Source organism: Podarcis gaigeae (genome assembly GCF_964106915.1).
Source record: "Podarcis gaigeae genome assembly, chromosome: 3".
In the NCBI taxonomy this organism is placed as follows: Eukaryota; Metazoa; Chordata; class Lepidosauria; order Squamata; family Lacertidae; genus Podarcis; species Podarcis gaigeae.
Window position 1 is genome coordinate 121,946,962 of NC_139680.1, and position 14,198 is coordinate 121,961,159.

The window sequence follows — 14,198 nt, forward strand, 5'->3', positions numbered from 1 at the left end:
TGGGGCCCAAACCCTGAGATTAAGAGTCTCGTGCTCTGCCGACTGAGGGTCACTTAAGCAGTTCTCAGACGGAGACTTGAAGCCAACTCTACCTCTTGGCAACATTCACCAAAGGCACTGAGCCCATTCGTCTTGGCAGCGTGGTGTAGCGGTTAGAGCGCCAGACTAGAAGCTGGGAGAAACCAGGGTTCAAATCCCTGTGAAGCTCGCTGGGGGCGACTTGGGCCAGTCGCTGCCTCTCTCAGCCTAACCTCCCTCACAGGGTCCTTGTGGGGATAAAATGAGGAAGGGGAGAGCCATGCGTGGCTCCTTGGAGGAGAAATTGGGATAGGAATGAGTTGCTCTGGGACGCCACCACAGCTCAAGGGCCTCGGGTGAACCCTTGGTTTAAGCAAGGAAAAGGAAGGACCTTGATGGGACCCCGCAGGCAGAGCCCACCCAATTCCGCAGGGCAGGAGGAACCCCCATCCCAGGTCCCAACCTGAAGGACGGGGCAGCCGGAAAGGGGTCAGAGGCCCCAATCACCCCCTTGCAAGGTGTCGGAAGACCCTGAATGCAGACCTCACAACCCTGGGACTCAGTATCCACCGTCTGAGAGAGTTCAACAGCCCAAGCCCCATTCCCATCCACCTGACATAGTTGTAGTAGATTCCGCAACAACCAGGGAACGTGGCGATGGGCCTCCGAGGAGACATGGCAACTTGTGGAACGAAGCCTTTGTTTGAGAACCACATTGGTTTGGAGATTCAACGCAATTAAACAGACATTTGGTGCATCTGCTGGGAGTGGGTGGGATTGCCGAATATTGATTGTTGCTTCTTGTATAAATAAGGGAAAACAATAAAATATGTTTTGGGGGGGAGAACGAAGAGCATGCAGTCTGCTGGAGGAGAGGGACGGGGAGCCACATCTTTCTGTCTCTCAAGCTCCCTTATTATTTTGCCTATTGAATGCTGGAAGTTGCTTATGTAACCTTGGTATATTTCTGAAACATGTTTTTTAGTATGCTATTGCATTTGCCATTGTGTTGTTTTGCTGTGTTATTACGAAATGGCTTCTTGCACGGTTTGGTTGTGTTCCTGATTCGCACTTTGAGCATGATTTTCAGCATCAAAGAAAATGAATGAATGACAAAGGAAGGAAGGAAGGAAGGAAGGAAGGAAGGAAGGAAGGAAGGAAGGAAGGAAGGAACTGGGGCCAGAATCTCCTCCTGCAAAGTCTTGCTGAACCCCAAAGATGGGTTGTGTATGCCTGCAGCTAATACACACCGAGGGCCAGGGAACCCCAGATTTGGGTGGGGAGTGGTCTTGATACGGAGAGAGGAAGGAGGACAGAAAGGCAACTCCTTCCACATGGAAGCCCCTTTAAAGGGGAGCCATATACTTACGTCTCTTGGCTGCACATTGGGCTCAGTTCCTGAAAGTCCCTGTGGGAAAAGGCAGGAGAGAGGGGAGATGTCAGTTTGAGATCCCACTTGGAGGCCCACCTGGGCTCAGGTGTAGACCTGCACCAGGAAGGCCAAAGGGGGCGCTGGATCTCAGCTCCTTCCTGGCAGTCAGGGTTGAAGGCAAGCGCTGATTTGGGAGTCCAGAGACCTTTGACCTTCAGTTTCCTGAATGAGTTTCAAACACCCATCCATGCAAATAGCTGAGAACTGCGCCATTTGGGGAACTGCTATAAGCTCAGTGGCTCCCCAATGCTTTCAAACCCCGTCCCCTTGGCTCCATGAACTCATCCCCAGTGCCCCCGACCCTATTAAAAAGCATTATTCAGAAGAACAGCAGTTTGCACGGCCCACTAAGGAAGGTTCATAGCACAGCAGAATTCAAAGCAGTAACAATTAATTGCGCATTTATCGAAATCCCAATTAAAAGTACTTAGTTTAACTCGACAAAACAGATGAACTCAGTTCCGTGATACCAGTTTTGCAAAGCCTGGTACTCAGTTAAACCTCCAGCGCCCGCCTGCTCCCCCCTTCCCTCCTAGCAGCCCTCAGTGAATCCCCAGGGCGTGATACCATCCACTCTGGTGCACATGGATGGGGGACCCTCCTGAAATGTGAGGATGACCCAAGCAGCCCCCTCAGCCCCTCCCCTCAACCGGATCCTGGCTTACTCCTTGGCAATGGCAATGCAGGTGACCTCCTCCTGGGCCCGGCAGCTGGCTGTCCGGCGGATGTTGCTGCAAGTGAGGAGAAGAAGCAGAGAAGGGAGAGAAAAAGAGAAGAATTAAGTCTACACCAGGGATATTTTTAGGGGGTGTGTGCTGTGGGTTAAACCACAGAGCCTAGGACTTGCCGATCAGAAGGTCGGCGGTTCGAATCCCCGCAACGGGGTGAGCTCCCGTTGCTCGGTCCCTGCTCCTGCCAACCTAGCAGTTCAAAAGCATAATAGTGCAAGTAGATAAATAGGTACCGCTCCGGTGGGAAGGTAAACGACATTTCCGTGCGCTGCTCTGGTTCGCCAGAAGCGGCTTAGTCCTGCTGGCCACATGACCCGGAAGCTGTATGCTGGCTGCCTCGGCCAATAAAGCGAGATGAGCGCCGCAACCCCAGAGTTGGGCATGACTGGACCTAATGGTCAGACGTCCCTTTACCTTTACCTGTGGCTCTATTCACAACTGCCTGCCAGGAAGGGGGGTCCTCTCCAAAACAGAGGGCCACCAACCCCCCTGCTTGACCGATTACTACGAAGGTTTTCAACCTTTTTGGGTCTACGGCTGCCTTGACCAACTATGTTCTTTCTGAGGCACCCCTGGGTTGCGCCACCCCTTGCCTGCAGAGCTGGCAGCCTCTCACCCTTTTTCAAACACCCTCCCTTGTGGGGTGTTCCCTCTCCTTGGGAGTTCTCTGGGCAGCTACCACCCCTGGTCTCTGAGCTGCGCCCCCTGCCCCAAAGAGAGGTGCCACACAGGGACCTGGGAAGCACCCCCCTGGCCAGCCCCAGAGGCACCCTTTGCAAACAGCTGAGCAAGCCTTTGGGAGGCAGAGATGGAAGAAGGCATCAGAGGAGAGAGGGAAGGGAAGAGGGACAGCGTGTGGGGGTGCAAATATTCAGAGTGTGGGGGTCAGGTGGGATTGGTATGAGGAATTATGAAATATCTAACAAGCCATTGTGTCCGCCGTGAAAGCATGGCGTTGACTGGGTTTCATTCATTGAGAGTGGTTTCTGATCAAATCCCACAAGCCTCTCCACCTCTGCCATTTGCTTTCTCTACGCCTGACAGGCACGTCTAAGCATTCTGGAACACAGACCAGTTGCCGGCTGCTGCATCAGGCATCCTGGGCCATAAAGCCTAGAAGGTAGCTTGGATGTAGTTTGTTAATCTTTAGATAGATCTTAAGGGCCAGGAAGAGAGTTCGCAAGGAGGTGGTAAATACTGCCATTCTGCCTCTCCTGTTTACTCCTAAAAGCTTTCCTCCTTGATTCCTCTTTTATTTACTCTGAACTACATATGCATGCTCAAGTAGGAAATAGTTTCTTTGTAGTTAACAGGATTTCTTCTGATCTGACTTTGTCCCACGTGGGGTTTTTTGAAATGCTCAGAGGAAATCTGATTGGTTCTTACGAACACTGTGTAAAAAGTTCTTTTGTGAATAAAACGACCTGGGCCAAGGAGAGGAATTATTATTGGCACTCCAAACTTCGTGTATTTTATTAATCAGAGTCCAATCCTTCCTTGCTTTGGGAACGCTACAACAGAGGCCAGAGTATATTTCACCAGGGTTGCCTGCAGCACCCCTGACCATCATTTAGGGCACCCCAGGATGCCAAGAAGGCACACGGGTTGAAAACCACTGGCTTACCGGATGAGGGACAGCTCCCCAAAGTGGTCCCCGGCCTTCAGGACTCGGATGTGCTCCTCTTTCCCCTCCATGCTCCTTGTCACCTCCACCTGCGGATCCCAGAGAAGGCATGAAGCAGACTAAGCAGGTGTGTGGCTGGCCTCCCCAGCTCCCTGCTGCCCCATGGCCAGGGAGGGGGGCAGTCCTCTCCCCACCTGTCAGGTGGCCCTGGCATGGATGTGGCTGGCCAGGGACTTCCCTGGAGGTCACTGCAGGAGGCCTGCTTATCCTGCTGCTCTTGGAAGGAACCCGAGGGTCATCCAGTCCAGCCCCCGAAATGGAGAGAGACTCTCGACCCTGCCAGAGCACACATGCAAGAGCCCAGCTGGGGCAGAGGGTGGGGGGAAGGTTCTGGGGCTCTTGAGAGGCACACCCTCAGCCCCACACATGTGGAAGGCTGGCAGTGAAGTTGTGGGGGGACGACACTGGGCATTGTCTCTTCAAAAAACTCTATGGTGGAGCGGGGGGGGGGGGGAGGGGAAGGATGACCTGGGACCCACCTGTCCACTGAGAATGAAGAAAAAGGTCCTCCCCTCGTCTCCTTCCTGGATGATCATTTCATCCTGGGCGAAGGTGCGCTGGAGGGGGCAGAGAAAGGGATGCTGCAACTGGGCACCAGTTTACCCACAAAGTCGCCTCGCCCCACTTGTGAGCCCCACTTGGCCGCTTTGATCGGCGGCAATGGAGCTGCCACAGAATACCCATTCCACCTTCATAAGAACCTGCAGAACCCCCTGCCCCTTGACGCTAAACATATGCTTTCACTTACAGATAGGTAGCCGTGTTGGTCTGCCATAGTCAAAACAAAAAAAATTCCTTCCAGTAGCACCTTAAAGACCAACTAAGTTAGTTCTTGGTATGAGCTTTCGTGTGCATGCACACTTCTTCAGATACACTGAAACAGAAGTTTCCAGACCCTTCTATATAGTGAGAAGGTGGGGAGGGGTATTACTCAGAAGGGTGGTGGGAATGGGTGATTGACAGATAGCTCTGATGAGCCTGTTGACGACTCTTAACGACTGCAATAGGTCTTACCGGAAAAAGCAAGGGGTGCTACTGGAAGGAATATGCTTTCACTGTACTCCTTTTGGCGCCTGACATTCTTGATTAGACTTACCCACCCAGATGCAAGATCAAAATAAAGAAAAAAAATAGAACAAATCAATAACTCCCGGTCCCCCCCCCCCACACTTTAAAAAGGATATAGGATGTCAACCAGCCCAAGGCCTGGTTGAAGAGGGACGGTTTTGCCTGGTGCCTGTATAATGAAGGTGCCAAGCGAGCTTCCCTGGGGAGAGCATTTCACAAATGGGGAGCCACTGCGAAAAAGGCCCTGTTCTCGTGTTGCTGTGAACTTTTGTTCTTTAAGTGTTTTAACTTTTTTGTATTTTAAAGTATTGTTGTAGATTTTTCTGGATTTTAAAAATCTTTTTGAAAACCGCTCTGAGGTCGTTCCCCCCCTTATTTCTTTTATGAAATGAAGAAATAGCTATGCACAGAGGGAGGGGAAGGAGAAACGGAGTCTGTGTGCCCACTGCCCATCCGCCTTGGTACTGGAGACCACAACTTTGGCCAGCTGCAGAGCAGGGCACTGACCTCCCATGCCAGGCCAGTAGCAGAGGTGAGAGGGGGGGTGCATGGCTACCCAGACCACATCGTTTTGCTGCCCCCCAAGGCCCAGGCCTTCTGTGCCCCCCCTCTGAACGCCCCCTGAAGCAGCAGGCTCCTCCTGCCCAAGAGAAGGACCGGCCCTTGTTACCTCCTCGGCAGAGTCCAGCAGCTGGGACAGGGCGGCATCTGACAGGCCTTGGAGAGGCTTCACCCTGGAAGAGAAAACAGAAATGCCCCGGATATCCCAGACGCGGAATCATAGAGTCGGAAGGGGTCCTCAGGGGTCACCTAGTCCAACCCGCTAGGACGCAGGAATCTCAACGAAAGAATCTGCCAGGCCAAAGGCAGCCTGCAAGCCCCAACACCAGGTGGGGTTGCCCAACTGTGGCGAAGAAATGCACTCGCCGCATGCTCAGAGGGGCCCTCTCTTCACTGGGCAGTCAGTTCTCAAGTCCTAAAGGGAGCCCATCTGCCCTCAGGCCACTGGTTTGTCCTCTGTCCCCACACCATCCCAGGCAGGCAGCAACCAGAGACCATGATGGGCGTTGCGGAAGGAGGAGGTGTGCGATTGTGTTTGAGAGAGAGAGGTTTCACAACAGGTTTGCCCAGAGAAGGGAGACCAGATTCCTGCTTGGAACAGCCAAGGGGTGGGGGGTGTCCAGCTGCTTTAGGGGGGGCTCCCTGGCCACCCTCACCCTCACCTCCGCAGGCCGGCCAGCACCTCTGCCCTCTGCCGCTTGGCATTCTCGGTGATGATGGTGCGGTACGTCTGCCGGTCAATGGCCCATAACTCCACCAGGGTGAGCGCTGGGGGGAGAAAAGCAGGGCTGGGGTTGCATTGAGGAGACAGGCGACCCCAATACCCCCCCCCCCGATATCTGAGCCCCTCCCTGCCAGGCAACTCTGCACTGGCCCCGTTTGGAAAACAAGAAGAGACAGGCCGCCCCCTGAAGAAAATGTCTGGCTCAATAGCTTAAGGAGAGCCTGCTGGTTCTAGGAATCTTGGCAGACTGCCTCTGGAGCTGGAGAATAATAATAATAATAATAATAATAATAATAATAATAATTATTTTATTTATATCCCGCCCTCCCCAGCCAAAGCCGGGCTCAGAAAGGCTAACAGCAATAAAAGTAACACAACATTCTAAAATCAATTCAGAATCAAATCAATTCAAAATCAAATTCATGGCAACCATTGGGCTAGAGTTCTGTGAGGATTACCAAAGGAGGGAGTCAGGCTGTGCCCTGGCCAAAGGCCTGGTGGAACAGCTCCCTCTTGCAGGCCCTGCAGAAAGATGTCAAGTCCCGCAGGGCCCTAGTCTCTTGGGACAGAGCGTTCCACCAGATCGGGGCCACGGCCGAAAAGGCCATGGCTCTGGTTGAGGCCAGGCTAACCTCCCTGTGGCCCGGGACCTCCAAGATGTTTTTGTTTGAAGACTGTAAGGTCCTCTGCGGGACATACCGGGAGAGGCAGTCCCGTAGGTACAAGGGTCCCAGGCCGTATAGGGCTATGAAGGTTTAAACCAGCACCTTAAACCTGATCCTGTACTCCACTGGGAGCCAGTGCAAAGGGGCCCCCATCTAATCCATCACCCTGTTCTCACTGTGGCTGACCAGATGCCACAAAGGGAAACCTGCAAGCAGCATCTGAGGAAAAGAGAATCTCTCCTCTCCTGCAACTCTGCACTGGCCCCGTTCGGAGAGCAAGAAGAGGCAAGCCGGCTGTCAAGGGGTGTGGCGGTTGCTCGAGAGTAACCAGGCAAGACTCTGACCTGTCTCTTGCAGGCTTTATTCTTGGTGCAAACTATTCACAGTGAAGAGCATCGTACGTTCATGTCTGGCTCAATCGCTAGCAGGATCCGGGAGTGGTTGGTTTTGGTACCTCCCCCAGCATAAAAGTCGCGTCACCCCCAGCCTTTTCCGCCCCTCCCTGCACCAAAGACTACTGCGCAGGATGGGCGCTGGCAAGGGCACGCTTCCCGCCTCTCCGGCTTGCTCAGGCTCAGTGTTAAGGCTCTCCCTGGCCTCCTCTGGCCCCTGCACCTCTTCCCCACTGCAGGTCGGGTTTCCCTCCTCGCCGGAAGAGATATTTTCGGAGGCTCCCGATAACATAACTGCCCTTCCACCTCTCGCCTCTGAGTTGATGGCAGTTTCCTGACACCGCCCCCTGAAGAAAATGTCTGGCTGAATAGCTTAAGAAGAGCCAGCTGCTTCCAGGAATCTTGGTAGACTGCCGCTGGAGCTGGAGGTTCCATGAGACCCTCAGAAGGGCCCTGCTGGGTCAGGGCAAAGGGGGCCCCATCTAGTCCATCGCCCTGTTCTCACTGTGGCCGACCAGAGGAGCACAAGAGCACCTCTTCTCTCCTGCAGTTTCCAGAAACTGGGATTCGGACGCACGGCTGCCTTTCAGAGGCCCCCCCACGACCCACACGCCAGTGAGCCAAGGGGCCTGGCTGCCCACATCCCTTGCCCCGATACCTGCCCAGGGTGGGGGCCTCCCCTGCGAAAGAATGCCCCCTGCTTCACCATGCGCCTCTCCCCACTCCTCACAAAGCGCATCTGTCACATGCCATGTCATAAATGCGCGCGAGGGGGTTGCGGAAGGCAATTTCCAAGACGCAGCGTGGGCAGCTCTCTTGCCATTAACTTTCTCAAAAAAACACAACCACCGTTGCATCTCGACTGGCAGCAGGCTGCATTGCAAGAGGCCTGCCATGCTTCAGATGGATGATAAACATGGCACCGGAAAGTCTTCGTTCCGGAACTAAAGCCAAGGGCTGGAACTTAAAAAGCAGGGCCTCCGCCCCATGTTTCAGATGCCCCCCTCCCAAGCAATCTTCCGGAGACACGAGGGACGGGAGAAACAGGGGAGGCTGATGCAGCCTCTGTTCAATAGGTAGAGGATGCCATTGTATCATCGCCATGGCAACAGGACAAGGATGCCCCAGTCGGCTGGCTGGCAAAGGCAGGAGCCACGGAGGAATTTGCCCGCCTCCTGGGCCCCAAACAGGCAAGGAAGCCGACACTGGTGGGCAGGGGTGGCTGCCCAGGGCAGAGACCCACTTGGGGCAGACCCACTGCTAATGCAGGGGGCTTGCTAAGTGGGTCAAGTGTTACCCAACACTTGGTTCCCTCCCGGCTCTCAGCCTCATTATTTCAGATAAGTGGAAACCGTTTCCCCAGCTGCTCCGTGTTATGAGGAGCTGCTACCGTCAAGTTATTACATAAAAGCTCACACTCCCCCTTTTGTAGTGCATTAAAAAAACTTGAGTGGTATCTGGGGCACAAAAGCTTCTGCCTCAATATATTTGTTCATTTTTTAAGGCGCCGCAGGAGCCGGGATGACGTGCCGTGTTTGGGTTATTATTCTGGTTATTATTCTCTTAATTAAACCTTTTCAGGGGAGAGCAGCTGCAGCCACGGATGATGCCCTCGGCACTCGCATCCCCGATCTACTCGAAGGATCCGACAAAAGGAACGACTTGTTCATGCAGCGCAGAGTGAAACTGCGGAACTCCCTCCCACAGGGGGGGGGGCAGCCGTGGACTCCAACCGGGACGGCTGTAAGAGAGGATTGGGCAGATTCATGGAGGAGGAGAGAGCGGCCCGTGGCTAGTAGCCAGGATTACTATCATTATTTATTAAATTTGTATTCTGCCCTATACCCGGGCAGGTCACAACATCTGGTACGCAGGATGAGACCCTCCCTGCCTACAGACTGCCTTGCCAGAGTGGTGCATGCTCTGGTTATCTCCCGCTTGGACTACTGCAATGCGCTCAAGTGGGGTTACCTTTGAAGGTGACCTGGAAACTACAACTAATCCAGAATGCGGCAGCCAGACTGGAGACTGGGACCATATAACACTGGTCCTGAAAGACCTCCATTGGCTCCCAGTCTTTTTCCGAGCACAATTCAAAGTGTTGGTGCTGACCTTGAAAGCCCTAAATGGCCTCAGTCCAGTATACCTGAAGGAGCGTCTCCACCCCCATCATTCTACCCGGACACTGAGGTCCAGCTCCGAGGGCCTTCTGGCGGTTCCCTCCCTGTGAGAAGTGAGGTTACAGGGAACCAGGCAGAGGGCCTTCTCGGTGGTGGCGCCTGCCCTATGGAACGCCCTCCCACCAGATGTTAAGAAAATAAACAACTATCTGACTTTTAGAAGATATCTGAAGGCAGTCCTGTTTAGGGAAGCTTTTCATGTTTGACCCATTACTGTATTTTAATACTGTGTTGGAAGCCGCCCAGAGAGGCTGGGGAAACGCAGCCAGATGGGCGGGGAATAAATAACAAATTATTATTATTATTATTATTATTATTATTATTATTATTATTATTATTATTATTAAATAACAATATCAAAACACACAATAACAGCTATGCTCTGCCTCCTCAGTTGAATCCCAGTTGCTGAAAGGCACAAGAGGACCAGATCCTGCCTGCCGGGATCTGGTAGGCACTGTGAGAACAAGTTGCTGGGCTAGAGGATGCTGATATTTACTTATATCCGACCTTTTCCCCTGACACGGAGTCAAGGAGGCTTACAGCTAAAACGGAAACAGCAAGATGGGCCATTGGTCTCATTCTGCCAGCTCTTCTCTTGCTCTTACGCAGCGGGAGGCAACCAAAGGTCCAGGGACCAGATGCGGCCCAATCGCCTTCTCAATCCGGCCGGTGGACTGTCTGGGAATCAGTGTGTTTTTACATGAGTATAATGTGTCCTTTTATTTAAAATGCACCTCTGGGTTATTTGTGAGGCATAGGAATTCGTTCATTATTTTTTTCAAAATATAGTCTGGCCCCCCCACATGGTCTGAGGGACAGTGGACCGGCCCCCGGCTGGAAAAGCTTGCTGACCCCCATGCACCTCCTGCCATCTGGAGAGAGCAGGATTATGAAATCCCTCCCAGACACCCAGGAAAGTTGCAGTGGGACCTGTGGGTGGGAAGGGGCAGGATGGCCTGACCCACTCCAAGGGGTCAAGAGCAGCCGCAGCTGGTGTCAGGGGCAGAAGAGGGCAAGGAGGGTCCCAGGGACAACCCCCCCCCCAACACACACGCATGCACACTGCCTTACCTGTGACGGTGGCCGTGCGCCGGCAATTGTACAGCACAGCCAGCTCCCCAAAGACGTCCCCCGGGAGCAGGCAGCGGAGTTGGCGTCCTTTCTGCGTCACGCTCAGCTCCCCTTCTGCAACGGAAGAACAAGGGCAGGTTCACACATGCACACACAACACGCCTATTCTTGCCACTTTGGAAGCTCAGCACTTGTAGAAGCCGCTGCCGGGTGCCAGGTGGTTGGAAAATGTCTTGGGGGTGGGGCTGGGCAAAGGGTGGGAAAGAACCACAGAATTGTAGAGTGGGAAGGGACCCTGAGGGTCATCTAGCCTAACCCCCTGCAATGCCTCGGTCCAGTAGACCTGAAGGAGCGTCTCCAACCCCATCGTTCTGCCCGGATACTGCGGTCCAGCGCTGAGGGCCTTCTGGCGGTTCCCTCACTGCAAGAAGCGAAGCCACAGGGAACCAGGCACAGGGCCTTCTCGGTGGTGGCACCCTCCCTGTGGAATGCCCTCCCACCAGATGTCAAGGAAATAAACAGCTGTCTGACTTTTAGAAGACATCTGAAGGCAGCCCTGTTGAGGGAAGTTGTTAATGTGTGACATTTTAATGTATTTTTAATCTTTGTTGGAAGCCGCTGCCCAGAGTGGCTGGGGAAACCATTATTATTATTATTATTATTATTATTATTATTATTATTATTATAAATAATCTCTGACAGGTGGACAGCTAACCTCTGCTTAAATTCCTCCAAGGAAAGAGAAGTCACCGCCTCTCAAAGGAGCACAGCTGTCAATGTTTCCCTTTTTAAAAAGGAATTCCCTTATTCCGAATAGGATTCCTCGCAAGAAAAGGGAAAAGTTGACAGAATGTTTAGTTCAAATTTTTCTTGTAAGTTGAATCCACTGGTTCAAGTCCTCCCCTCTGGAGTGGGAGAAAACCAGTTTGCTCCATGAGACAACCCTTGAGAAAACCCTTGAGATATTTGAAGATAGCTCTCATATCTCCCAAGAAAAGATCCCGGGAACTTCGGTTTCCCTTTGCAGGGACCCCCAAGGGTCATCCAGACCTACCCCACTGCAATGCAGGAATCCCAGCTGAAGAACCCCTGACGGGTGGCCATCCAACCTCAGCACCCGAAACAAACTACAGTTCCCAGGATTCTCTGGGTGAAAGAGCCAGGAAATTGCTGCTGGTGTTCTTGTTCTTGTTAATTAAATGTGCATACGGCCCTATTCCCATAGATCTCTGGGCGGTTCACAACATAAAACCACAATATAAAAACCACAAAACACAGAATGAAAATAAGAACAAAAACATACACAAAAGAACCCCCAAAATACATTTCAAAAGGGCATCAGACGTCCCTCAGCCTAAAGGTGTCTAATGAAAGCGATGCCCCTTTAGAAAATCAAATGGAGCCCCTCTCCCTTTGGGGTGCTTCCGAGCTCTAAAATTCTGTGATTTGATGGGTGTTAGGCAGGCAATAAAAAAACCTCTTTGGCCCTGGGTGCGAGGAGGTGCAGCCAAGAATTCGGTGTGTGTGCGTGGAGGGGCCATCCCAACGCAGGTGGCTGCGGATCATCAGTCCTCCTTTGGGTCTGGGGTCTTCCAGGCCAAGGAGGGCGCTGGGCTCTGGAGTGGGGCCCTCTGTCGCCTGCTCACCAGCCACGATGTACATGGTGTGCCCATCGTCCCCCTCAGCCACCACGGTGCCCCCGGGCTGGTGCTGCTCGGGCACAAAACTCTCCACCAGCGGCTGGCTCTTCCCGTCCCCCAGGCACCGCAGGAATTCGCTGCGCTTGACCGCGTCCAGGATCAGGCCGGTGTCCCTGGGGAGGGAAGAGGAGGGAGTTGGTGGCCGTCCCAGAATCACAAGCTCGGCTCTTGCCCTCCCTGCTTCTGAATCCCAGTTTCTGGAAAAGGCGCTTGCGGGTTGGCACACGGTGAGAACAGGATCCTGGGCTCCTTGGGCCTCATCCGTGTGCCAATTCTCATGTCCCTCTCATCTCCTGCTCGGCCACCACCTGCCTGAGCAGAGCAGCCCCACCTGGCCAGGCCACCCAAGGCTTACCTGGGGGACTTGGGAATGCAGGGCAGCTGCCAGTCGCCATCGGAGTCCAGGGGCTCGGGGACGATGCCGTGGCCTCGGCTGCCCCTGCGGGCATCTTCCACTGGGGACTGGTCCAGAGCACTCTCGCCCGCGGGGTCCCTGGCCTCCTCCGAGTCCTCTGCTGCGGCCAAAGAGGAAGCAAGAAATGATAACATTTGTAACTTATTTTAAGGTAAAGGGACCCCTGATCGGCATAGCTCATAGCTTCTCTGAGTTCTTCAAGCCCCTTCGCCACGGCAAGGCAGTGATCCATGAAGGGGCTGAAGAATGGATGCTTTTGAATTCTGGTGCTGGAGGAGACTCTGGAGAGTCCCATGGACTGCAAGAAGATCTATCCATTCTGAAGGAAATCAGCCCTGAGTGCTCACGGGAAGGACAGATCCTGAAGCTGAGGCTCCAAGACTTTGGCCACCTCCGGAGAAGAGAAGTCTCCCTGGAAAAGACCCTGATGTTGGGAAAGATGGATGGGTTGGGAGGGGCCTGAGTGCGAAATCCTGGACAGCCGAGGCTGCCCATCACTGTGGACAACATGGAGCCGAACAGACTGAGGGTCCGACTCAGTGGAAGGCAGCTTCCCGTGCTTCTGAAATCATAGAATTGCAGAGCTGGAAGAGACCCCCAAAGGTCATCTAGTCCAGCCCCCTGCAAGGCAGGAATCTCAGCTCAAGCACCCAGGACAGGTAGCCATCCAATCTCTGCTTAGAAACCTCCAAGGAAGGAGAGACCACAACCTCCTGAGGGAGACTGACCCACTATTGAACAGCTCTGACTGTCAGAAAATTCTTCCTAATGTTTAGTCAGAATCTCCTTTCTTGCAACTTAAAGCCATGGGTTCGAGTCCTACCCTCTACAGCAGGAGAAAGCAAGCTTGCTCCCTCTTCCATGCGACAGCCCTTGAGATATTGGAAGATGGCTCTCCAGTCTCCTCTCAGTCTCCTCTTTCACAGGCTGAACATACCCAGCTCCTTCAACCGTTCTTCATCAGGCTTGGTTTCTGTGCCCCCCCCCCAAAAAAAACCCCTCTCCTTGGTGTGCTTCTGAAGATTGGTGGAGCATTTGGGCAGCCTCAGTAGGGGCTCCTATGCCTTAGAGACCCATGGGGCAGGAAGAGCTGGGGCCAGGCACCTCTTGAACTTAGCACACCAAAGAACATCAGAAGAGTCCGCCAGATCCGGCCAAAGGGGGCAGCCCCCATGAGAGAGGACAAAAAAGGTCTCTGCCCCAAGGCGGAGGCAGCCTAGAAATCCAGACAAAGGAGCCAGAGGCATTCAAGACAGTCGCTGCTTTGACTACAAGGAAAGGGCTGGGGGGGGCAGATTACGTGGGGCACCCCCTAGGCGGCAGGCTGGGTGACGAACAGATCTGACCCACAGGAAGAGATTTAGGAAGAGCCACTTGGCAGCAGAAGGGGCTCCCTTGGAAGGTGGGGGGTTCTCCTTGGTCACAGATTCCTGCATCCCAGGGGGTTGGGCTAGATGCCCCTTGGAGGTCCCTTCCAACTTATCAGTTCTACCGTTCTGTGATCCTTTGCAGATCTTCAAACAGACATTGGACGTCTGTCAGTCAGGGATTCTT

General features: G+C 53.4%; 2 protein-coding genes across 5 annotated transcripts in view; one reads left to right on the forward strand and one right to left on the reverse strand.

Annotated features, from left to right (window-relative positions):
• Positions 1-14,198, reverse strand: part of LOC310841812 (cGMP-dependent protein kinase 1-like) — a 32,240-nt gene that overhangs the window by 12,170 nt on the left and 5,872 nt on the right. For both annotated transcript variants that reach the window (XM_083733313.1, XM_083733312.1), the window contains exons 3-11: positions 12,585-12,744; positions 12,176-12,342; positions 10,530-10,643; positions 6,157-6,262; positions 5,604-5,667; positions 4,345-4,422; positions 3,806-3,894; positions 2,116-2,181; positions 1,388-1,426 (exon numbers count right to left, since the gene is read on the reverse strand). In XM_083733313.1, the coding sequence (XP_083589439.1) occupies positions 1,388-1,426; positions 2,116-2,181; positions 3,806-3,894; positions 4,345-4,422; positions 5,604-5,667; positions 6,157-6,262; positions 10,530-10,643; positions 12,176-12,342; positions 12,585-12,744 (883 nt within the window). The remainder of the gene's footprint in view (positions 1-1,387; positions 1,427-2,115; positions 2,182-3,805; positions 3,895-4,344; positions 4,423-5,603; positions 5,668-6,156; positions 6,263-10,529; positions 10,644-12,175; positions 12,343-12,584; positions 12,745-14,198) is intronic.
• KHK (ketohexokinase) overlaps positions 1-14,198 on the forward strand; it is a 66,090-nt gene that overhangs the window by 9,683 nt on the left and 42,209 nt on the right. The gene's annotated exons all lie outside the window — the stretch shown is intronic.